At 41.0% G+C, this 26,796-nt stretch overlaps 1 protein-coding gene and 1 pseudogene across 1 annotated transcript; both read left to right on the top strand.

Moving 5' to 3' along the window:
- Positions 1-288: 288 nt before the first annotated feature.
- On the top strand, positions 289-906 carry LOC112921223 (olfactory receptor 10AD1-like; annotated as a pseudogene).
- Positions 907-2,659: 1,753 nt separating this feature from the next.
- Positions 2,660-26,516, top strand: LOC112921222 (olfactory receptor 10AD1-like). The gene is made up of 2 exons (XM_026000470.2): positions 2,660-2,715; positions 25,568-26,516. Exons 1-2 carry the CDS (start codon positions 2,660-2,662, stop codon positions 26,514-26,516), a joined length of 1,005 nt encoding a protein of 334 aa, XP_025856255.2.
- The last annotated feature ends 280 nt before the right edge of the window (positions 26,517-26,796 follow it).

The following is a 26,796-nucleotide window of genomic DNA, read 5'->3' on the forward strand; positions in this document are numbered from 1 at the left end:
CATCCAGGAGTCTGGGATTATGACCTGAGATTAAGTCAGATGTTTAACTGCTTGAGTCACCCCAACTCAAGACCCCTTGAGTCTTCCTTACAGTTTCCTTCAAAATATTGTCACATGGTTCCTATATTTTGACAGCTAGCATTTTCAATGCTCATGACAATATGGATACATGTGGAGTATGCTAAAATTCCTGGTTTTCATTCCTTTGTCCTCAAACTTTTTATACAACTAGGTAGCATCTATACACAACTATCTCATGTGTGCTTTTCCTGTCCTCCCTCCTCAAGCATGTCACAGATGGTGGAACTTAGGAACAGGATCACAGTGACAGAGTTTATCCTCGTGGGCTTTGAGCAGAGCTCCTCTTCCACTCAGGCACTACTCTTTGCTCCCCATGTCCATGAATGGCCTTATCATCTTCATCACCTGGACAGACCCAGGCTCAACAGCCCCATGTACTTCTTCCTTGGTCACCTGTCCTTCCTGGATGTCTGCTTCATCACCACCACTATCCCACAGATGCTGATCCACCTGGTGGTCAAGGAATATCTCCTTTGCCTCTTGCTTGACCCAAATGTATCTGGTTTTTGGTGTAGGTGTGGCCAAGTGCACCCTCTTGGCTTTTATGGCCTATGACGGTTATGTTGCTATCTGCCACCCACTCAGCTATGCCCAGATCATGAGTCACAGGTCTGTGTGAAGCTGGTGAGTACTGCCTGGCTCTTTGGGCTGATCAATGGCATCTTTCTTGAGAATATGTCATTCTGGAATCCCTTCTATAGAGACACCTACATAGAAAACTTGTCACTGGCCTGGATGCATGTTGTGCAGTTTAAATATTTCCCTTTTCTCCATGAAGATTCCTTCCTGTGTCTTGCTTTATTTATAATACACTACATTTCTTGAGGCTCTGCTCACACCTCTTCTTTTTCTCCTACCCCTAGTCAGTTACCTAAAGTCTAGAGCATGGGTTCTCAGCAGAGATGATTCTCTTGCCCAGGAGGTATTTGGCAATATCTGAAAACAGTTTTTAGTTGTCACAACAGGAAAGGGATGTGTGCTACTGGCACCTAGTAGGTAGAGGCCAGGGAAGTTGCTGAACATCCTATAATACATAGAACAGCCATCACAATAAAGAGTTATGCAACCCACGAAATCACTGGCACTGAGGATGAGTAACCCTGGTAAGGAGATGAAGTATTTAAAGAGCAGAATGAAGAAGATGATGAAAGATATTAATATTGCAAAAAGAAGAGGCAAGATAAAACCAAGAATTTAGAATACAGAATTCTATATAAAAATAAACATTTGGTTTACTGTGGGCATGATTCCTGTTAGCACTGCCATGGCAACAATCTATATAAGTAGTCGTAATAAAAAAAAAAAAACCCTACTCTAAAACCTCTATGTTTGTCTCTATCTGAGCTTACTGTACCCATAGGTTTATCAAGTTACAGGACTTTTCTACCCAGTAATGTCCTCCTTGAGCCACTAGCATGGACTCACTTAAAATCTTCCCTTTTCCAGTGTTACTTCAACCCAAACCTTATCTACTCAGTAGTCATCTTTCCCTTGTTCCCATCAATCTCACGTTCCTGCCTAACTGAAAACTAATATTCATCACCTTTGCTCATTTGCAGTAAGACTCCTGCAAATGCCATTTAGTGCAAAACCTGAAAACCATGTAGGAAGACTTATGGGAATACTTCCTAAAATGTCAACATTTTTCTCATTCACTTTATTAATCTCCTTCTTTCACCAACGCATATATTTCCCCATCCAGATGGTCCACTCTACCTTTTACGCATGCTACATATTTTCTTTTGCCCCTCTAGAACTAAATACACACTTTTCCCTCTGGTCTGTATCTGGAAGACAGACTTTGTTGGTTGCCTCATTGGTTGCCTTCTACAACCTAGGTGGCCTCAACTAAGAGTTACTTAGTAGGATAGAGGAAGGCAGGAGAAGAATATTTGAGGATGTTTATTGACCTGGTCCTTCCCTGATGTGCCAGAGTTACTGTCGGGTGGCCTTCTCCTACAGCTCCCTTCCCTGGCCCAATAAGGTGTTATCTGCTCCTTTCTCTTGAGAGGCCAGGATGCTTCACCATCCCTTTTTGATTCCTCTTAACCCTTCCACATCCTTGTAAGCACCTCATTATTCCTATTTAAGTATACCAACCATTTCCCCCCAGCACAGTAACCTAGTAAAGGTAGCAGGCATGTATTACCAAACACAAATTGAAAATATCTCAAAATAGAACATATACTAGTCCATAGAGCAAATCTCAAATCATGTCAATGATATGAAGTCACACAGACCAAGTTCTCTGATGATAAGGCACTTAAGTTAGAAATCAGTATCAAAAAGTTAACTAGGGGATCCCTGGGTGGCGCAGCGGTTTAGCGCCTGCCTTTGGCCCAGGGTGCGATCCTGGAGACCCGGGATCGAATCCCACATCGGGCTCCCGGTGCATGGAGCCTCCTTCTCCCTCTACCTGTGTCTCTGCCTCTTTCTCTCTCTCTCTGTGACTATAATACATAAATAAATAAAAATTTAAAAAAAAAGTTAACTAGAAGGAAACCCATATGGTTGGAAATTAAGAAACAGAACTCTAATTCTCCCACTTACCAAAGAAGGAATAGAAGTCTGGTCCAACATGGAAAAAGTAAAGAGCTTGGACATTGTCACTTCCACCGTCACCAAAAACCAAGGGTAAACCAAGGGAACGTCAACAACACTTCTTAGATCTATCACAGAATTAAAGGCACAGGGGAAAGCACCACCCCAAAAACTGGGAAACAGGCGAACACAGAAAATGACAGCTTTCTGGGAGTAGAAACTGTAACTGGAGACTGGCCAGAATACTTAGAGGGGCATCGACTACTTATTGGAGTCTGGGAACGGGCTAACTTCAGAGATAAAAACTCCTAAGGGTCTGCCCTTCGTGGAACCCTCATAGATTCATGAGTTTTAGTTCCAGCAGCTTCACCAGATTCTCATGATAAAGATTAGGAAAAAATCCCCTTGTGATCAGCAGGGAGAAGGGACAAGTTAACCTTTAGAAAGAAGCCCAGAGAGCACTGTCTGGCCTCAAGGAAAACTATCTTATGAGATCCGAACGAATCTAAGGAAGGATTCATGAGACACAGACACAGAGACACACACACACAACACTGAGAAAGACCATTGAGTGTTACAGCCCGGGGGTACAGGCACACTGGAAGACCTAATCATAGGACTATGGAATGCTTCTGCTCCCCTTTACCTAACCACCACATCAATATGGTGGCAACTTTCAAAGATCACAGCTGAAAGAACTGCAATGCTCAGACCTTATTTAAAGAGCCTAAAGGGAAACCAAAAAGGACAGCAAAGGAGAGAAAAACAAGGACATGAAAAGAAATGTGAACATCTGAAACCACAGATATAGCAAGCATTAAAGCATTTGTTAGTCTAATGCCTAACAAAATTTCCCACTAAGTGCCTATTTGTGCCAGTTCCTTTTAACTGATACCTCATGTTGGGGTTTCAACAACAGAATTGATTATGATACTAACTGGAAAATTTTACAAACTCAAAATTAGTAATGGAACTAATTATAATTTTGTGGGATATACTTAGAGCAATGGTCTCTTATTAGGAAAAAAAAGTTAAAAAGTAATAAATTAGGCTACCAACTGAATCACAGAATAATGGACTGTGCAAAGAATATAGATGGATAAAAATGCATATAATATATTGATTCAGACAAATCTAAAGATTGATTAAATTGTTAGAATTAGTAGTTTTGCAGGTCTGTTGCATGTCTGATAAAAAATAAACATACTTAAACAATATTAAGAATGAAAGCACAGAAGTCAAAATCTCTCTCTTTGCAGATGACATGATACTGTTCATATAACACCCAGAAGACTCTACTCCAAGGTTGCTAGAACTCATATAGCAATTCGGCAGTGTGGCAGGATACAAAATTAATGCCCAGAAATCAGTGGGACTTCTATACACTAACAATGAAACTGAAGAAAGAGAAATTAAGGAGTCAATCCCATTTACAATTGCACCCCAAAGCATAAGATACCTAGGAGTAAACCTAACCAAAGAGGTAAAGGATCTATACCCTAAGAACTACAGCACTTCAAAGAAATTGAGGAAGACACAAAGAAATGGAAAAATATTCCATGCTCTTAGATTGGAAGAATTAATATTATGAAAATGTCAATGCTACCCAGGGCAATTCACACATTCAATGCAATCCCTATCAAAATACTACGGACTTTCTTCACAGTGTTGGAACAAATAATCTTAAGATTTGTGTAGAATCAGAAAAGACCCCGAATAGCCAGGGGCATATTGAAAAAGAAAACCAGATCCAGGGACATCAAAATGCCAGATTTCAAGTTATACTCCAAAGCTATGATCATCAAGACACTGTGGTACTGACACAAAAAGAGACAAACAGAATCCTAGCAATGGAACAGAATAGAGAATCTAGAAATGGGCCCTCAACTCTATGGTCAACTAATATTTGACAAAGCAGGAAAGACAATCCACTGGAAAGGACAGTCTCTTCAATAAAGGGTGCTGGGAAAATTGGACATCCACATGCAGAAGAATGAAACTAGACCACTCTCTTGCACCATACACAAAGATAAACTCAAAATGAATGAAAGATCTACATGTGATACAGGAATCCATCAAAATCCTAGAGGAGAACACAGGCAACACCCTTTTTGAACTTGGCCACAGCAGCTTTTTGCAAGATACATCTATGAAGGCAAGAAAACAAAAGCAAAAATGAATTATTGGGACTCCATCAAGATAAACAGCTTCTGCACAACCAAAGAAACAGTCAACAAAACTAAAAGACAACCTATAGAATGGGAGAAGATATTTGCAAATGACATTATCAGAGAAAGGGCTAGTATCCGATCTAGAAAGGACTTATTAATCTCAACACCCAAGAAACAAACAATCCAATCATGAAATGGGCAAAAGAACAGAAATTTCATAGAGGAAGACATCCACATGGCCAACAAGCACATTAAAAAAGGCTCCGCATCACTTGCCATCAGGGAAATACAAATCAAAACCACAATGAGACACCACCTCACACCAGTGAGAATGGGGAAAATTAACAAGACAGGAAACAACTAATGTTGGAGAGGATGTGGAGAAAGGGGAACCCTCTTGCACTGTTGGTAGGAATGTGAACTGGTGCAGCCACTCTGGAAAACTGTGTGGAGGTTCCTCAAAGAGTTAAACATAGACCTGCCCTATGACCCAGCAATTGCACTACTGGGGATTTACCACCAAGATACAGATGCAGTGAAATGCCGGGACACCTGCAACCCAGTGTTTATAGCAGCAATGTCCACAATAGCCAAACTGTGGAAGGAGCCTCAGTGTCCATCAAAAGATGAATGGATAAAGGAGATGTGGTCTACACATGCAATGGAATATTAGTCAGCCATTAGAAACAACGAATACCCACCATTTGCTTCAACTTGGATGGAACTGGAGGGTATTATGCTGAGTGAAATAAGTCAATCGGAGAAGGACAAACATTATATGGTTTCATTCATTTGGGGAATATAAAAATTAGTGAAAGGGAATAAGTGGGGAATGAGTGAAAACATCAGTGAGGGTGACAAAACATGAGAGACACCTAACTCTGGGAAATGAACAAGGGGTGGTGGAAAGGGAGGTGGGCGGGGGGTTGGGGTGACTGGGTGATGGGCACGGGGCGGGGGCACTTGGCAGGATGAGCACTGGGCGTTAGCCTATATGTTGGCATATCAAACTCCAATAAAAAATATACAAAAAAAAAAAGAATGAAAGCACAAAATTACAGATGTTACCGAATGAGTTATAAGAGGCCTTCTGTTTCTGATATTGAGGGACCAATGTAATTTAGACCAACTACATCACTAAGAACAACAAAACCTGTCAAAAACATTTTAAAACATCCACTTGAAGTCACTAAAGCACTAACTAAAAAGGAATGGGGAGATCTGCATTTGAGCATATCTAGGAAGAGCTGATAAGAGGATTAGTAAAGTGGGAGATATGTCATAAAGAAGATGAAGGAAAGAATGGATAGAGCAAATACAATATCTGAAGAGATATTTTTCCAAATCTGAAGATCTTGGAAATCTTTTTCCAAGATTTTTCCTAAAATGAAGGACATCACTTCACGAGTTAAAGAGGCCCTAAGTGCACCCAATGTATATCATTTATAAAAAGAAATACACACGTGGGCACATCATTAGAACTCCTGAAAAAGACACAAATAGGGAAAATTTAACAGCTGCCTGAAGAAAAGAAAAATTCCTTTCAAAAGAAGCAGAATTAAGGATACCTGGATGTCTCAGCAGTTGAGCATCTGCCTTTGGCTCAGGTCATGATCCCGGAGTCCTGAGATGGAGGCCCACATCAGGCTGCCTGCATGTATCCTGCTTCTCCCTCTGCCCATGTCTCTGTCTCTGTCTCTGTCTCTCTCTCTCTCTTATGAATAAATAAATAAAATCTTTTTAAAAACAACAAAAGACACAAAAGAAACACAATTAGATTGACAGCTGTCTTCGCAACAATAAAAGTCAAAGTTTAAAATTATCTTATAAAAAACTCCACTGTAGTGGACTAGAGAGGAGCTGGAAGTCAAAGATAACACTCCAGCAGGACTGGAAGAGAGCATACATCAACATTGTGAACTGCCTGTGGTGGCCATGTGGCCAGGACCCATGGGCAGCCTTCAGAAACTGACAGCAATGCCTGACTAACAGCCAGCAAGGAGGTAGGTACCTCAGTGGTACAACTGCATAGAAATGGCTTTTACCAACAACCAGTGAGCTTGGGAGAGGATCCCAAGCCTCAGATGAAAATCACAGCCTGGCTGACAGTTTGAGGTCAACCTGGTGGGACCCTGAGCAGAATACCCAGCTAACCATACCCAGACTCCTGACCCAAGGAAACTGAAAGATAATATATTTGTCTTGTTTTGAGTCCCTGAATTTGTGGCAATTTGTTACATAGCAATAGACTAATAACACAAGCTTCCGAAATTCTAAGATAATCCTATGAAAAGTTTTATGATATTAAATCTGCTTGGATAAATAAAAAAGTAAAGGAAAAATATTATTTTCATGGGTGATGAAAGAAACATAACACACTTTAAATCATAAAGCTAAGTGATTAGCTTAGGAATACTTCAAAAATATGAAGATGACGCAAAGAAATAGACATTCCATGCTCATGAATTGAAAGAACAAATATCAATAAAATGTCCATTCTGCTCAAAGCAATCTACACATTTCATGCAATCCCTATCAAAATACCAACAGCATTTTTCAGAGAAGTAGATTTTAAAAATCCTAAAAATCATGTGGAACCACCAAAGACCCCAAATAGCAAAAGCAATCTTGAAAAAGAAAAGCAGGGCAGCCCCGGTGGCGCAGCGGTTTAGCGCCGCCTGCAGCCTGGGGCATGATCTGGAGACCCTGGATCGAGTCCCACGTCAGGCTCTCTGCATGGAGCCTGCTTCTCCCTCTGCCTGTGTCTCTGCCTCTCTCTCTCTCTCTCTCTCTCTCTCTCTCTCTCTCTCTCTCTGCATCTCTATGAATAAATAAATAAATAAAATCTTTAAAAAAAAGAAAAGAAAAGCTGGAGGTTTCACAATTCCACACACTCAGCCACTGAGCCCCTCATGTGCCCCTGAATTAGGTGTTAATTTGAAAATGGTGGTGGAGGTATATGGTAGAGTTCAAAGAAGAAGCAATCTGCGTATTTAGAATGAGTCAGGACAACAGCATCAGAAACTTCAACTTTATAGGAGTCCAGGCTCTCCAGGAGTACAAAGAAGAGCATTAGAGATTGCGGGGATATGAAGATGACCGCAGTTTTCTTAGGTTTTACACAATCTAACTCAGTGCTGAGCAGGCTGGATCTTAGAAGAACAGTGGGTGGATCAGGAGAAAAAAAGTTCTTCAGATCTGAAGAAGGGAAGTGTGATCAGGGAGTGGTAAAGGACGCTGGTTAGGAGGGGAGCATGTTATCAAGGTGAGCATGTGACTGTGTGTTTACCACCCTATTGACATCATTTAAAAAGTTGACTGGAGCAGAGTGGGTACTCACCCAATGTTTATTATTGTGTTGAATGCAGCATAATAGTATGAAAAAGTATTTCATTGGGGACACAGGGAGCACTGCCTACGTCATCAGAAACCCTAGCTAGAAAATGATTTCAAAATAAAGCTGATAGACTAGAGTTAAAAGGCTTCAGGATTTGAAGCTGAGGACATGGGGATAATGATACCTCTGGGCCACTTTGTCTATCATATTATCAGGTCAATGGACCAGAACTTTCGTGGGAAAACCTGAGACTATTCTATACACCAGGCACCTGCCATGGACATAGCCTCACAAGGGAGCATTGGAATGAACTGGTATGAGACTATCCCTGGAGATCCAGTTAGAATGGTAATACCTCACAGAAGATAGTTGTTGGCCTTATTATACTTGGCTCCTCACAGTAACTGGTTAGAATCTCACACCTGCCTGTGTGCATATACTCCTTGCCCTATAAACAAGCTTCTGGTTTGGAGCAAAATTCACTGCACCCTCACTCTGTGTCTGTGGATCGCTCTTCCGGGCCTGAGATCAGCACAGCCAATGTCATCGCCTTCATTTACCAAAGCCCATGGAGAAGGTCAGTGAACGTGCTCACTTTTGCAGTGAAAGCTGACACCGTCTGGGATGGCATCCTTCAGAGATTAATACCCCTGGTTCCCTCAGTGACCACCTGTGTTCAGATGCCACCAAGGGTCTGCACACGGAGGCCATGAAGGAGACTCCATTAACCTCCAGCTTGTCCATTTCTCCCTCTCTAGTTGCCTACCTCCGTCTCTGCTCTTCTAATTCTCTCCCAACTACTCTGTTCTCTGAATCACCCCTCTGAGTTTCCATCAGGCTCTCAGAGTCTGCCCAGCAGTGCTCATGCCTCTGGATGAGGGGCACATGCCTTGCATGTGTCTGGTGGGGCCAGTCTGGTTTGCAAAGACCCGTCTCTAACTGATGCAGAGAGGGAGACAATCCAGAAGGTCAGTCTTCCATTTCCAGAACTTGAGGGAGCAGTACCTTAATACCTGGCTATTTGATTCTGATTCACATGACCAGGGAGCTATGCCTAGCCTGCCTAGTCACCCTCTTAGTCTCGTTTTCCACCTTTGGCTTTTCTCCTCATTTATTCTGTGCCATGATTTGGGTCCTTAGTTCTCTGTCTCCTGATGAGCTTTTCTCTGTCCTTTCCCTGCAGGGCCACCTGTTCCTAACTTTTCCACATATACAGCATTTTATGACATGTGAAAACTTTTCCTAGTTCCTTCTCTCTATTGCAGTCTCTCTCCAGTTCTCTCTTGGGCTTTAACTTTTTTCCTTTTTTGTTTAGTGTGGGTGGGATCTCTCCACTATGTCTAGGACTACTTTTTCTCATTTCTTCCTTCTCTCAACCCTTCCACTTGGTGTTTTTGCATGTTGGTATTACCTGGCATTTTGCTTTCTTGTTCCCTGGAGAAAGAGAGGCTGATAAGTGATTCAAGGATGATCCTCTCTTAGTGATTGTGCTCCAGAGCTTAAGGCTGATGTTTTTGCAATGTTTCTGTAAGCCAGATTAAGAGTAAATGGGACTCGAATATTTGGGGGTTAAAACTGAGTCAGATGGAAAGATCCTCCTGACAGAGAGAGGTAGGAACCATTAGGAATAAGGAGATCCTCCTCTTTCTCATGGTTTCTGCATGTGAGAAGTTGGCCAGATGTTTACAGTAGTCCTTGCACATGTGAAGTGAAACCACAGAGAGAGGGAGAATAAACAGAGATCACATCTAATGTTTTTTAATGTGCAATATATGGCAACCTCTAATTACATGTTATTTTAGCTAATCCTTATTTTATAGGAGAAAAATCTTGTGACTCAGCTAGCCAACTGCACATTATAAGTGACAATGCCAAGATTGAATTTCAGGTATGCTTGCCTCTAAAGTTCCTGTCCTTAGCCCCTTAGCCTCACTGCTTCCCTATAAGGTGAGATACCAGGTTCCAGATATTTGTGATGTCTAAATATGTAAGTATCCACCTTTTAAAATCATCCATTTGTTAGTCTAGGAATCCTTCTGACTTCAGCTTTTTTTCTTTTCTATTCTATCAGTACGTATTTCTCTCCCTCCTCTCTCTCACGATCTCTCACTTTTTCTCTCTTTCTTCTCTAAGGTCCTTAGAGTCATTCCAGATTTCTTTCTCGAAATTTAAAATGCAAATTAGATGAGATTCACTAATACCACAGAACAGCTGAAATTACCTACTCTTCCCATGTTGAATAATTCTTGATTACTAAAGTCTCCTCTTCAATTTCTTATTCATCCCTCTTTGGACATATACACAGGCCCTCAACATTCAGGGAAGATCATTAGGCATACCTTGCATATCATTTCCTCTCTCTTTCCCTTGGTTTTTTGGTTGTTTTTAAGTTTCCATATGGCAGGTGACTGCATTAAGGGAAAAGAGCAACACGTGTAGTCTGGTTTCACTATAGGTTCTAATGGGACAGTAAGTTCACATTAAGGGTCAGATAGTGAATGGAGAAGGCTAAGGGAGAGCAAGTCCTATGGGATGGAGACAGGCAACATATGGAGTTAGAACTTCAGCTATGATATGAAATTGAGGTTATTTTTGGTAATTCCATTATTTATGGTGTCTCCCATTAGTTCAGATCAATAGGAAGGATCTTCTGGGAGAGCATGTAACCTACATTTACCTTTTGCACATCACAGGAATCTAGCCCATCACAAACACCTGCCATGCTCAGCATTGGCACATGCATAACACGTGTTGGCCAGGCTGGTCATTGTCAAGGACTGCAGGCACTCCAGAGAGCCTCAGGTTCAGAGATATAGGGAGAGATAGAAGTGTATCCAGGAGCAAAGAGGTAGCTGAAGCAAAAAGAAGGCAGAAGACTAAAAAAGAATGAGAGAATTTAGAACATTTCTACAATTTACCTCAATGGGCTAAATCTCTGTTGTGGGCCAGTTACGACCACACCCAGTGAGGAGCAAAGAGACTACTCAGTGTCCATCTCACTTAAGAAAAAGAGATATTGGAATGGGCTTAAAATAGAAAAGAGGGGAAATGGTAGGTCTATAGAAACACTTCTGCAGTGAGTTTGTAAGACATTGACATGGGTTGCTAAGTTGCAACAGAGTTGCCAGAAGAAGAGGCCTCCAGGGACTCTCAGTGATGATTGGTTGTCCTTCCTTAGAAATCACTTACATCTGTCTTCCACATGCCTTCTCAACCATGGATCCATATGCTTTGGTCTCTACAACTTTGTTAGGTCCTCCATGGCAAAAATCTGTTACCCATTGCCTTCTAATTTCATTCCTAAATTCCTCAAAGTTCATATACATGTGTTAGTGAAAATCATGGCATTCCAAAGCTACTTCTCAAATTTGAAAATCTTCAAAACTGCCACAATTACCGGCACTCCCAAATAATGTGTAAATTCAGAAGGAAAACCAAGGATATCTTTCTGGCCATGTAAGGATTTGTTTCTATTTTCTAATGATGGAGCTGGTGCAGTAGGATGCAGAGTAAGGCCCGGCAGATAATGGTTCTTTCTAAAGACCTTACAAGGTCTTTCTAATTTCACTTTTTGCTCCTGGTGAACAGGCTCACTGTAGTTTACTGTCTCCAATAATTTTGATGTGAGACCCCACCTAGCTAGATACAACTACTTGGTTCTCTCCCTCCGCAGATAGGTAGCAAAATCTTCCAAACAACTCTAAGTTGTGCATCTTCCTGATCTCTGGTTGTGGATGTCTCACTAACAAAGAGCTCTATAGATCCTGGTTGCCGTTCCCTTTTAGCAAGGCCAAATCCAGGGTTCACCCTCATTCCTTTCTAGAGGTTTTCATCATGTCTATAATTCTGAAAGATTAATAGCCCTCCTTTTGCTTTTTCAAATCTGATTTCTTTTTTTTTCAAGATTTATTTATTTATTTATTTATTTATTTATTTATTTATTTATGATAGACACAGAGGGGCGGGGGCAGAGACAGGAGGAGGGAGAAGCAGGCTCCATGCCAGGAGCCCAACCTGGGACTCGATTCCGGGACTCCAGGATCGCGCCCCGGGTCAAAGGCAGGCGCTAAACTGCTGAGCCACTCAGGGATCCCCTCAAATCTGATTTCTAAATCATCATTGTCCCTGTTAGTTAGAAATTGACTACCCCCTTTACAGTGAACCTTACCTTGTCTGAGCTGGAATCAGGTGGATGCCATTGCCTTCTTCCTGAAGGCTGCCTGTTGATCTAATTTTATTAGGAGATTTTTCAGCCTGGCTCTTAGCTCTCAGTCTTGAGAAGCAATGGAAATCTTCACTCAATTTCCAAAGAAGCTCAATGAGTTAACATTTTTTTCATTTTATAAATTTGATTTCAAATTTATTGGGTATCGGCCAGTATAGAGTTTGGTGCCTCTAATATATATATGTGTATTGTCCAAGTGGGGACAGGAATTCAACCTTTTTATTAAATATTGATGAGAAACTGGTTTTCATCATGGAATCTATCCTTTGTATCACCATAATCACCTATCTAATAATAATTCCATTTACTAAAAGAACACCTCTTTAGGGGCACATTCTTTTTCCTAAAATCTTTTTCAAAGATTAGGTATAATTTCATTTGGTTTCAGACTTTCTAGGCTTAATCCATGTTCCTGTTTAGATTGGCCACGTTTTCTTTTATACAAATGCACTTGTCCAAGAACCACCTCTGAATCTCTCAGTCATTAGCAGATATTTTTTCTTGAACCTGATATTTTTTCTTGCTATACATATTTTGCCTGAGTGTTTCATTATTGTATTATTCTGAGATATGACATATTTTATTGAAGCCCTAGTGGAGCTCTTAACTATATCATAGTACAGTTAAACTGTGAATTATCTCTACCTTCAACTGTACTGCATGTTCTGCCAGAACATAACAATGCTTAGAAATACATTTTTAATTTGCAGAATCAGTGTTTAAAAGGCTTCAGGCATTTGGAGCATTACTGACATTTTTTTTCAAGGTTATATAATTTGTTTTCTTTTAATAAATTTATTTTTTATTGGTGTTCAATTTACCAACATACAGAATAACACCCAGTGCTCATCCCATCTAATATTTTTTATTTATCCAGAGACCTGGAAGAGGAGACTTTAGATTTGTTGAGCACTTTCCCTAGTACAAATACTGTTCTGTGTGATTTACATATATACATGTTTACATACACTCACATTTTTTTACATTATTTTATTTAAATTCATTTTGCCCACATATAGTATAACACCCAGGGCTCCTCCCATCTAGTTCTCTTCTCAGTATTGGTCACACAGTTACTCCATCCATCCCCCCCACCCCTGGCGCTTCCACAAACTTTTGTTTGTTTCCCAGAGTTGGGGGTCTGTCATGGTTTATCTCCCTCTCTGATTTTTCCCACTCAGTTCCCCTCCTTTCCCTTATAATCCCTTTCACTATTTCTTTTATTCCACACATGAGTGAAACCATATGTTGATTGATGTATTCCACTCAGCGTAATACCCTCTAGTTTCATCCATATCAAAGCAAATGGTGGGTATTCATCTTTTCTGATGGCGGAGTAATATTCCATTGTATATTTATACCACATACTTTTTTACACAACAAATATATTTATTGGTTTATGTAATATAAAAGTCCAGAGTAAGATTTTGAGTGTATCTCCACACAGTTTTCCAGAGTGGCTGCACCAGTTCACATTCCCACCAACGTGTAAGAGGGTTCCCTTTTCTCCGGATCCTCTCCAACGTTTGTGGTCTCCTGCCTTGTTAATTTTCCCCATTCTTACTGCTGTGAGGTGGTATCTCATTGCGTTTGATTTGTATTTCCCTGATGGCAAGTGATGCAGAGCATTTTCTCATGTGCGTATTGGCCATGTCTATGTCTTCCTCTGTGAGATTTCTCTTCATGTCTTTTGCCCATTTCATGATTGGATTGTTTGTGTCTTTGGTGTTGAGTTTAAGAAGTTCTTTATAGATCTTGGAAACTAGCCCTTTATCTGATACATCATTTGCAAATATCTTCTCCCATTCTGTAGGTTGTCTTTTAGTTTTGTTGACTGTATCCTTTGCTGTGAAAAAGATTCTTATTTTGATGAAGTCCCAATAGTTCATTTTTGCTTTTGTTTCTTTTGCCTTCGTGGATGTATCTTGCAAGAAGTTACTGTGGCCAAGTTCAAAAAGGGTGTTGCCTGTGTTCTCCTTTAGGATTTTGATGGAATCTTGTCTCACATTTAGCTCTTTCATCCATTTTGAGTTTATCTTTGTGTATGGTGTCAGAGAATGGTCTAGCTTCATTTTTCTGCATGTGGATGTCCAATGTTCCCAGCACCATTTATTGAAGAGACTGTGCTTTTTTCCAGCGGATAGTCTTTCCTACTTTGTCAAATGTTAGTTGACCATAGAGTTAAGGGCCCATTTCTGGGTTCTCTATTCTGTTTCATTGATCTATGTGTCTGTTTTTGTGCCAGTACCACACTGACGTAATGATCACAGCTTTGGAGTACAACTTGAAATCTGGCATTGTGATGCCCCCGGCTCTTGTTTTCTTTTTCAATATTTCCCTGGGTATTCAGGGTATTTTCTGATTCCACACAAATCTTAAAATTATTTGTTCCAACACTGTGAAGAAAGTCCATGGTATTTTGATAGGGATTGCATTGAACATGTAAATTGCCCTGGGTAGCATTGAAATTTTCACAATATAATTCTTCCAATCCAAGAGCATGGAATATTTTTCCATTTCTTTCTGTCTTCCTCAATTTCTTTCAGAAGTGCTGTAGTTCTTAGGGTATAGATCCTTTACCTCTTTGGTTAGGTTTACTCCTAGGTATCTTATGCTTTGGGGTGCAATTGTAAATGGGATTGATTCCTTCATTTCTTTTTCTTCAGTTTCATTGTTACTGTATAGAAATGGCACTGATTTCTGGGCATTGATTTGTATCCTGCCACATTGCCGGATTGCTATGTGAGTTCTAGCAATCTTGGGGTGGAGTTTTTTGCGTTTTCTACGTACAGTATCGAGTCATCTGCAAAGAGGAAGAGTTTGACTACTTCTGTGCCAATTTGAATGCCTTTTATTTCTTTTAGTTGTCTGATCGCTGAGGCTAGGACTTCTAGTACTATGTTGAATAAGAACAGGGAGAGTGGACATCCCTGTCTTGTTCCTGATCTTAGGGGAAAGGCTCTCGGGCTTTCCCCATTGAGAATGATATTTGCCGTGGGGTTTTTGTAGATGGCTTTTAAGATGCTGAGGAATGTTCCCTCTATCCCTACACTCTGAAGAGTTTTAAGCAGGAATGGATGCTGTATTTTGTCAAATGCTTTCTCTGCATTATTGAGAGGATCATATGGTTCTTGTTTTTTCTCTTATTGATATGATCTATCACGTTGATTGCTTAATGAGTGTTGAAACAGCCTTGCATCCTAGGGATAAATCCCAGTTGGTCATGGTAAATAATCTTCTTAATGTACTATTGGATCCTATTGGCTAGTATCTTGTTGAGAATTTTGGCATCTGTGTTCATCAGGAATATTGGTATAATTCTTTTTGGTGCGGTCTTTGTTTGGTTTTGGAATTAAGGTGAAGCTGGCCTCATAGAACGAGTTTGGAAGTATTTCATCCCTTTCTATCTTTTGGGACAGCTTTAGTAGAATAGATATTGTTTCTTCTTTAAATGTTTGATAGAATTCCCCTGGGAAGCCATCTGGCCCTGGACTTTTGTGTCTTGGGAGTTTTTTGATGAGTCCTTCAATTTCCTCCATGGTTATTGGCCTGTTCGGGTTTTCTATTTCTTCTTGTTCCAGTTTTGGTAATTTGTGGTTTTCTAGATATGCGTCCATTTCTTCTAGATTGCCTAATTTATTGGTGTATAGCTGCTCAGAATTCATTTCTAAAATCATTTGTATTTCCTTGGTATTGGTTGTGATCATTCCTTTTTCATTCGTGATTTTATTAATTTGAGTCTTTTTTCTTTTTAATAAGGCTGGCTAGTGGTTTATGTATCTTATTAATTCTTTCAAAGAACCAACTCCTTGTTTTGTTGATCTCTTCTACAGTTCTTCTGGTCTCTATTTCATTGAGTTCTGCTCAAATCTTTATTAACTTTCTTCTTCTGCTGGTGTAGGTTTTATTTGCTGTTCTTTCCCTAGTTCCCTTAGGTGCAAGGTTAGCCTGTGTATTTGAGTTTCTTCCAGTTTTTTTAAGGATGCTTGTATTGCGGGGTTTTTCCCTCTTAGGACTGCTTTTGCTGTATCCCAAAGATTTTGACTGGTTGTGTCTTCATTCTCATTAGTTTCCATGAATCTTTTGAATTCTTCTCTAATTTCCTGGTTGACCCTTTCACCTTTTAGCAGGATGCTCTTTAACCTCCACGTATTTGAATTTCTTCTTGTGATTGAGTTCTAGTTTCAAAGCATTGTAGTCTGAAAATATGCAGGGGACATTCCCAATCTTTTGGTATCAGTTGAGACCTCATTTGTGACCCAGTATGTGGTCTATTCTGAAGAATGTTCCATGTGCACCTGAGAAGAATGTGTATTCAGTTGTGTTCAGATGCAAAGTTCTGGAAATATCTGTGATATCCATCTGGTCCAGCGTATCATTTAAAGCTCTTGTTTCTTTGGAGATGTTGTGCTTAGAAAATCTGTCATTTGCAGAAAGTGCCATGTTGAAGTCTCCCAGTATTAGTGTATTATCTAAGTATGTCTTTACTTTGGTTATTAATTGATGGATATGCTTGGCAGTTCCCACATTAGGGGCATAAATATTCATGATTGTTAGGTCTTCTTGTTGGATAGATCCTTTAAGTGTGATATAGTGGCCCTCTTCATCTCTTACTACAGTCTTTGGGATAAGCTTTAATTTATCTGATATGGGGATTGCTACCCCTGCTTTCTTTTGAAGACCGTTTGAATGGTAAATGGTTCTCCAACCTTTAATTTTCAGGCTGGAGGTGTCCTTAGGTCTCAAATGAGTCTCTTGTAGACAGCAAATAGATGGGTCTTACTTTTTTATCCAGTCTGAAAGCCTGCCTCTTTTGATGGAATCATTAAGCCCATTCACTTTCAGAGTTACTATTGAAAGATACGAATTTAGTGTCATCGTAATACCTATTCAGTCCCTGTTTTTGTGGATTATTTCTTTGAGATTCCTCTTTCTCTTACAGGGTCCCCCTTAATATTTCTTGCAAAAGCTGGTTTGGTAGTCACATATTCTTTCAGTGTCTGCCTATCTTGGAAGCTCTTTATCTCTCCTATTCTGAATGAGAGCCTTGCTGGAGAGAGTATTCTTGGCTGCATGTTCTTCTCATTTAAGACCCTGAATATCCTGCCAGCCCTTTCTGGCCTGCCAGGTCTTTCTGGAGAGGTTTGCTGTTAATCTAATATTTCTCCCCATACAAGTTAGGGATCTCTTGTCTCTTGCTCCTTTAAGGATTTTCTCTTTATCTTTGGAATTTGTGAGTTTCACTATTAAATGTCAAGGTTTTGAACGGTTTTTATTGATTTTAGGGGGGGAGTTCTCTGTCTCCTGGATCTGAATACCCATTTCCCTCCCCAAATTAGGGAAGTTCTCAGCTATGATCTGTTCAAATATACTTTCTGGCCCTCTGGCCCCCTCAGCACTCTCTGCAACCCTAATTATCCATAGATTTTTCCTTCTGAGGGTATCATTCATTGCCTTTAACCTTTCCTCATGGTCTTTTCATTGTTTTTCTCTTTTTTCTTCAGCTTCCTTCCTTGCCATCAACTTGTCTTCTATGTTACTCACTCTTTCTTCCACCTCATTAATTCTTGTCTTTAGGACCTTCAGTTTGGATTGCATCTTATTTAATTGATTTTTAATTTTGGCCTAATTTGATCTAAATTCTGCAGTCATGAAGTCTCTTGATTCCTTTACGCGTTTTTCCAGAGCCACCAGTAGCTTTTTAATTGTGCTTCTGAATTGGCTTTCTGACATCGAATCCAAGTTCTGTAACTCTGTGACAGAGAGTACGTTTCTGATTCTTTCTTTTGTGGTGAGTTCTTCCTTCTAGTCATTTTGCTCAGTGCACAGTGGCTGAATGAGTAGGCTGAGTAAAGAATATCAACCATGACTTAAGTAAATTTCACCCTAGATGATCCTGATGAGATCAGAGACCAGAAATTGAAAACAAAGATCAGAATGAAATAAAACAAAAGGACCACTAAAGTGAAAAACAAATTTTAAAACAAAGTAGTAAAAAATAAAAGGCCAAGAACCCCAAAGAAGAAGAGAAAAAAAGAAAAGAGAAAAAATCAAAAGTACAGAGGGGGAAAAAAAGAGAAGAAAAAAAAGGAGGAGGGTCTGGGAGATGGTGGTGGTGACAAAGTAGTAGTGGAGCGAGAATGTAGTCTACCTGAGGGGTCCTAGAGGCTGATCCTATTGGTTCTGAGTATATTAAGTTCTGTATGTTAGAAGATGCTCAGTCCAAATTTATATAAACCAGAAATACTTGTAGAGGGCCACAAACATTGACCACCAAAACATAAATGAGATAACAGGGGGGCAGAATGGGAATGAGGAATCTCACAGAATGAACAAGCACGTTATACCAGTTGGTTCCAGGTGCATGCTGGTCATGTTTTAGAAGGTATTAACTTCCACCATTGTAGAACAAAATGAGGCAGAGAAAACAAAAAACACAAAACAAACAAACAAACACACAAAAAACTTATCTTGTATATCTCCCAAAATTAAGTTGAGTATGTTGAAGGGATTCTAGAGTGGAAAATATATCTAGGACCTGTAATTTGTAGAAATATGAAAGTCTAAAAGGAAGAATCTTAAAAATGAAGACCTGGTAAAGTATTATAGTCAAGATAGGAAAAGAGAAAAAAATTGGAAAATTTTTTCTTTTCTTTTTTTTTTAATAATAAATTTATTTTTATTGGTGTTCAATTTGCCAACATACATAATAACACCCAGTGCTCATCCCGTCAAGTGCCCCCCTCAGTGTCCATCACCCATTCACCCCCACCCCCCGCCCTCCTCCCCTTCCACCACCCCTAGTTCGTTTCCCAGAGTTAGGAGTCTTCATGTTCAGTCTCCCTTTTTGATATTTCCTACCCATTTCTTCTCCCTTCCCTTCCAGTCTGATATAAAAACGAGTTAAACTGGAAAAAGGAAGAAAAAAATCAAAGGAGTATCCTCTAGTTCTATATACTGTAAATCCCTTGATTTCACCTGGAGCTTTCCAGCGCTGCTGGATCAAACTTTTGGTCTTCCCCTGTCCTTCCAGCTGGTCTTTTGGGGGAGAGGCCTGTTGTGCTGATTCTCAGGTGTGTGCACCTGGGGGAGATGCCCCACCCCCCCGTTGGGTGCTGGGCTCAGTGGGAGCTGTTTACCCCATGAGACCCCTGCTCCGTGGCAGCCCCACTCCATCCCAGGCACAGGTGACACCAGGAGGAACAAGAACACTGGCGGCGGCCAGCTCTCCAGCCCTGGAGTCAGCTCCCGCAGAAACTACCACAGCTCCCAGTCCACACTGGCCTGGATGCTCTCAGGGTGGCGGGGCACTGATATAGCTTGGGGGCCACCCAGAGGCTGGAGCGTCCTCGTTGTCCTGTGCCCTCCCCGCCTCCGCCTGTCCCGGGGGGAGCGCAGGACCCTGGGCTGTGTCCACCTGGAGCCCTGGGATCCGGGGCCTGTGCTGCTGGAATCCCGCTCCGGGCTGTGGCCCCAAAGGCAGCAGGTGTAGCCCCCTCCGCCCAGAGCCCCTGCCTGACCCACGGGCTTCTCTCTGCGGCCCCACTGGGTGCACGCTCCAGCCCTTTACCGAGATCGGTGCACTCTACCCCCGGCGCACTTCTGTTAGTGGCTCCAGGAGACTGGAGTCTCCACTGCCCCTCCTGCGATTCTGCTCGATTTCCCTGCTAAATGCCTTTCCGTCTGGGAAGAATCCAGTGTGGATATTTAAAGTTCCTGCTTCTCCAGGGCTGGGCTCTCCTGTCCCAGAGGCTTTCCCGCCGGGCTTTAGCCCAGCTCCTCAGGGTGCCCCTCCCTGCTTGATTGTTTATTTTTTTATTTTTTTCCACCTTCCTACCATGTTAGAAGCAAAAACTCTTTCTCTCTGTAGCTCTCTAAATCTCAGGTCGAATTTGTAGGTTTTCAGGATGGTTTGAAAGTTATCTAGGTAAATTGGTGGGGACAGGTGAGATGAGGACCCTACTCCTCTGCCATCTTGCTGGTGGCCTATACCACATACTCTTTATCCATTCATCTATCAAAGGACATCGTGGCTCCTTCCACAGTTTGGCTATTGTGGACATTGCTGCTATGAACATTGGGGCTCAGGCATTCTGACATTTCACTACATCAGTATCTTTGTAAATACCCAATAGTACAATTGATGGCTCCTAGGGTAGCTCTATTTTTAACTTCTTGAGGAACTTGCAGGCTGTTTTCCAGTTGGCATTCCCACCAACAGTGCAAGAGGGTCCCCTTTCTCCACATCCTGTCCAATATTTGTTGTTTCCTGCCTTGTTAATTTCCACCATTCTCACTGGTGTGAGGCAGTATCTCATTGTGGTTTTGACTTATATGTCCCTGATGACAAGCGATGTGGAGCATTTTTTTCATGTGCTTGTTGGCCATATGTATGTCTTCTTTGGAGAAATTCCTGTTCATGTCTTCTGCCCATTTGGATTCTTTGTTTCTTGGGACATGCACACACATTTTTGATTGAATGAATAAATTTCCTGGTAATCTTCAAACAACCATACAGATAAATGTGTTTTTCCTCATTTTATAGGGAAAAAGAAACAGGTTTATGGAAATTTATTTCTAAAGTTGATGCCACTGGCAACATTAAATAATGAAGAAAGTTGGAATTCAGGTGGTCATTTATTCTACTATTCTTTCAGTAAATGTATTTGAAGACTGCTATGTGCTAGGCAGTCTTCCCAGAGATATGGATGCATAATTTCTGTGGTTATGGAGCTCATAATAGAAAGACAGAGATTAAGTAGCATGTAATCAGTGTTTCCTCTAGAACTTCAGGAACAAGTGAAACTTCAGATGGGCAGAACTGGGCAAGAGTGGCAGAAGGCTTCAATTATGCAATGTGGACTTGAGGTTGGTGTTGTAAAGGCAAGATCTTGCTGAATAGAGAAAATGCATGAAGAGTGAATTTCTGAAAGACAGAAGAGCATATACAGATACTTGAAGGCCTAGAAAATTATGGTGTTTGTGGGGGAATGTGAGCTGTGGCTGGACTTCAGGGTGTCTGTAGGAAAGTAAGGGGGAGATTATCTGGACTTAATATAATATGGGGATTAGAAAAAGGGGAGTGCAAGGTGACTTTGTGGTTTCTGATTTAAAGTACTAAGGGTTCAAATAATACCATTAACTAAGAAAGGAGGTTAGGAGGAGGAAATCATTGATCCTCCTGAGGACACTGATAACTATTCAGGCTGGGTGTCTATCCTCTGTCTTTGTACTGCACCAAGTCTAAACCAGACGTGACATACTGGATTTTCATTGAAATATTCTCAAAAACCTACAGACCAGGAACCTAGACCCTGAGGCTCTTGTATCATTGTTTAAAGCCCTTGTGGGACAAAAAGTTCCTCTAACTACCATTTGTGCTTGTCCTAAACTTGAATGTTTTTGTAACATTTTCCCATCAGTCTAGTCTAAAAAAGCAGACTTTGTTCTTTGTGTTCCTGTGATCATGGAATATACTTTTCTCTCCCTTAACTCACCAGCACTGTACTTTAAGAATTCAGCATATTTCTATCAGCAGAACTTTCCCTCTCAGGATCATCTCAGACATCATTGTGACTCATGGTTTCTTGTCATTTTAACCAAAGCTCTATCACATTTCTTTCTTTGAAATTTATTTCCATATATGTGATTATGCTACTGCTAATACCATTAGGGATTTTGAGGGGTCCAGCAAATAACACTGCTCTTCCCATCTGGTTCTGAATCATCTGAGCAGTGAGACAGTTTGCAGGTAGAGGCTAAAACAGCACCTTTATTTTAACAAAGCAGACATTCCAGCAATTGGGCTTCCTAATCCAGAAGCAGAGTTAAACAGACAAACCTATTACCCTGTAACTAGCAGGACTGTACAACCACAAAGTCTCTCTAACCACGGATAGAGTCTGCTCTGAAGAAGGCCACTCACTCCCAAGGGGAAAGTGAGAGGAAAGGGATAGAAAACTCATGCTTGGTTTCTCCTAAAATCACCAATTCAGTAAGCCACTCCACTCCCCATGGGAGGGTGCGAATGACAAAGAGAAAGGTCAAGAATGTTATGTTATCACAGTTTCAGCCATGTGAAAGGAAACATCAGGAATATGGAAGAACTTATTCCTTACCTACCCACCCCTAACAGTATCTAGCATTGTATTCTTACCCCATGAAGTCTATGATTAACCATAAGAGGTAAGACACATAAATAGTCCTACTTCCACCATCCTATTGGCTGCTCCTCCAACACAAATCACTGCCCTGCAGAGAGGCTCTTGGAATTTTTGAAAAGTTATATCTTGCTTGCAAGTAGTTCTAAAAGGAATCAGAACAGTATGTGTAATTAACCATTCTGAAGCCAATCTGGACCCACAGCTGAAAACTTCCTCCCTATTCCTCTCTCCTTGCCAAACTCTGCTCAACTGCATTGCCAACATAACTTACCAGAGGTTCTTCGATTAGATTAGATTGAATAATTAAATTACAATAAAAACTCATGGCATGTGTGAAATATTTAATAAACTAGTATGAATCATGGCGTATATGAAGTATTTAATATATTATTATGAATTTAAATGAGGTTACATACCCTAGACTCTTTAAACAAGAAACCCAAGGGGTCATGGATGGTTAATTATTTTATATCTACACCCTTGGCAGAAGAAATCCCATCATCCTCTTCTGGTTTATAAGCAAAATCTCACAAATATTTCTAAAAGTAGAATTTAAATATTAATTAAATATTTAATTTATTAAATTATTAATTTATATTAAATTTATTAAATTTAATTAAATTAATTAAATATCAATTTAAATATTACTATGATCATTATTAAGACCACCAACAAAATGATATTTTGGAGGTTCATCATTAGTTTTAGACCACTTAGCAACAATTTCTGATTTCTAGTTTCGGAAAATTCTGTTTTGGAAAAAACTACAAGAACAAGTTTTATGTTGTATAATAATAAGGGATTGTCTATAGCTAAAGGAATATGATTTTTTTTATTATTTTCTTGCGGTGATTCTTCAAGTGACAATTAAGAGAGCGTGTGATTTTCTACTCAAGGTGCTAAAACTCAGCACTGGGATAAAATTAAAAGTCTTAAGAAGGTCAAAACATATAGTATGAAAAGTGGGAGCAACTATGTTTATTAATAAGTGGAATATGTGACAGTTAAAGTGCAGTACATATGCAACGTAGTAGTATTTTTTGAGTGAACATTCATCATCTACATTATGAATGTCGAAGAACTGACATGGTACCACCACAACTATCTTCCAGAGTGGACCAGCAGGTCAGACCATCCTCCGTGGACCAGTTCTTCAGACACAATGAGATTTTCTCTATTATTTGCTGCAGTGATTCAATGATAAAACATCATCACCAGCCAACCCACAGAATGAGGTAGGATGTGATTTTCAAGTCATTGTCCTATTTATTTATACAAATGCTTGGCTGATTAACCCCAGTATTTACCAGGGCTAGATGCCACTTATCACCAGGTATTCTTTCTGGTACAATGAAGCACAATAAGCATTTATATACTACTATGGATCCTAGAGTCTTCTGAGGTTGAGCTTCAGTGTCTTCTTGGACAGGTCCCAGGCTTGTCTGGAGCATAGCTCACTGCCTTTCCTTGCCCAGACTCTGACCTCAGCCGCAACAGTCCACGGTCCCATGATCCCAAGCCACTTCTCAGGTTAAACATTGCTCTTCGACCTCCCTGCCCTCTCTAGGCCCTGAAGAGGAGTTCTAGGGACAAGTTCTAGGGGAGCATCCCAAAGTACGGATGATGGAAATGGCCTACTGCCTTGAGGTATCAGGAAATCACCTAGAGGGAATCCAAAGTGAAAAGGAGTGACAGGAACGGGGCAGGTCTCTTCTAAAATTAAGATAGGCAACATGAAATATTTAAAGACACAGAGAAGAGAGGGGTGTCCAATCAGAGGTCACTGAATAGCAGACACCCACACCAAATATGAGAAAGGGAGAGGGAGAAGAAAACAGTGAGAAGTAGAAGTGCAAAAAGGAGGGGGAAAGACTAACACACGGGTAGAGTAAGAATGTGTGGGAGAAGGCCTGAGAGAAAAGAAAATAAAGAAGAGTGGTTGGCAGAACTGAAGGGTAAGAAGGAATATACAAACCATCTATAAGGATCTGAGAGTGGAAGGGATCTCTCTAGCATCCTAACTCTGAGATAAGATGAAAAGTGCAAGAGAGATTAAACATGAACATAATGACTCCCTAAAAGTTGCAATAATGAGAAAAGAAGATGAGACTTCTGAACACTCATTCTCTGATGATGGGAAAAGAACAAGACTTATCCTGGAAGCAAATGGACAGATCAAAGTTTTTTGAAGGTCCATTCCAGAAATGCTGAATTTGTGCCCACTCATACCTTTCCTTGAATCATGGCAATGGTTGCATCCTTTCCACCCAACAGTGCATAGCCCTGTGTTCCAACCTCTGTAGGAAACTGCCTCTCATTAAGTAATAATGCAAGAACTCAGAACTAGGTCCCATCTCCTGCATGCGCAGCATGGGTGGTGGATGCAACAACCACTGGGAGAGGGAGTCTGGATAGAGGGTGGATGACTGGTAAGCATGGATGTTTCCAGAGATTTGCAAATCATTCTCACCTAAGGGGCAATGCTGAAGGGGAGAATGTTATTGTTTCCTCTGAAACTTCAACCCATTCATCATTTTAAATACATACAGTAAGGCTGAGCACTTTTCTCTTCTCGGAATATATGTCTGTAAACATCTCCCAAATATGATCTTCTATAAGCCAACAGCCAGCATGCCGTTCCCTCAAATATTCCATTCCTCACTTTCTTAAACCTTTCCTCATTTGCCATGAGTACCAGGCCCAACCATCTTAGCTTTGCATCTCTGAACACATTTTGGAGAGTGGCTAATCCTTCAGTGTTTACAGCCCTGGGGCAGATGTGGTACTTCATTTGAGGCCTGCCCAAATCAGAATAAAGTATAACTATCGCTTCCTCAGTTTTTTGATATTACAATTCCATGTATGCAGCCTGTGGTGACCCTGGTATCCTCACTCCCCACAACATTGCCAATTACATGATTCCTAAAGTTCTAAAACATTTGCCACCACTCATTGTTCTTTTATAGTTGGGTCTCTGGGCTCAAGTGAGTACCTTACATTCCCTACAGACTATCTCACCTGTGCTTTCCTGTCCTCCCTCCTCAAGCAGGTCCAAGACAGTGGACCTAAGAAATGGCAGCACAGTGACAGAGTTCATCCTCGTGGGATTTGAGCAGAGCTCCTCTTCCACTCAGGCACTACTCTTTGTCCTCTTCCTAGCCCTCTACAGCCTTGCCATGGCCATGAATGGCCTCATCATCTTCATCACCTGGACAGACCCAAGGCTCAACAGCCCCATGTACTTCTTCCTTGGCCACCTGTCCTTCCTGGATGTCTGCTTCATCACCACCACTATCCCACAGATGCTGATCCACCTGGTGGTCAAGAACCACATTGTCTCTTTTGTCTCTTGCTTGACCCAGATGTACTTGGTCTTCTGTGTGGGTGTGGCTGAATGCATCCTCTTGGCTTTTATGGCCTATGACCGTTATGTTGCTATCTGCCACCCACTTAGCTATGCCCAGATCATGAGCCGGCAGGTCTGTGTGAAGCTGGTGAGTGCTGCCTGGCTCTTTGGGCTGATCAATGGCATCTTTCTTGAGTATATGTCATTCCGGAATCCCTTCTGTAGAGACAACCACATAGAAAACTTCTTCTGTGAGGCCCCCATAGTGATTGCCCTGTCTTGTGGAGACCCCCAATTTAGTCTGAGAATGATCTTTGCCGATGCCATCGTGGTGCTGCTCAGCCCCATGGTGCTCATTGTCATCTCCTATGCCCGCATCCTGGCCTCCATCCTTGGCAGAGCCTCCTCCTCAGGTCGAGGGAAGACCTTCTCTACTTGTGCCTCCCATCTGACTGTGGTCATCTTTTTCTACACCTCTGCCATGTTCTCTTACATGAACCCTCGCAGCACACATGGCCCTGACAAAGATAAGCCTTTCTCCCTCCTCTACACCATCATCACCCCCATGTGCAACCCCATCATCTATAGTTTTCGAAACAAGGAAATGAAGGGAGCCATGGTGAGGGCCCTTTGGAGGACCAGCCTGGCTTAGACTGAGTATTGAATCTGTCTAGTGGGAAGCCTCCAGAAAGAGAAGCTCCTTCACTAAGCCTTGACAATTGGGCAACTCACCAACACTGAGAGACTCCAGGAAAAAGCATTTATCATTTTCTTCTTACTAGCCCCAGACTTGGAAGATCCTGTTGATGTTTAATGCATGAGATTAAATCCTTCCAAGTTCTCCTACTAATACATGTCCATATGAAGTGGCAAGTGTAATGAAATGGAAAAGTTTATTCTCAAATTATATGAAATGTAGTAGTCTCCTAAAG

This window comes from Vulpes vulpes, chromosome 8 (assembly GCF_048418805.1).
Source record: "Vulpes vulpes isolate BD-2025 chromosome 8, VulVul3, whole genome shotgun sequence".
NCBI lineage: Eukaryota > Metazoa > Chordata > Mammalia > Carnivora > Canidae > Vulpes > Vulpes vulpes.

Bases quoted from the DNA above. Each gene is read 5' to 3' on its own strand.
- LOC112921222 (XM_026000470.2), top strand. From the start codon at position 2,660: ATGGAAAAAGTAAAGAGCTTGGACATTGTCACTTCCACCGTCACCAAA. The intron at 2,716-25,567 runs GTAAACCAAGGG...CTCCTCAAGCAG, and splicing joins ACCGTCACCAAAAACCAAGG to GTCCAAGACAGTGGACCTAA.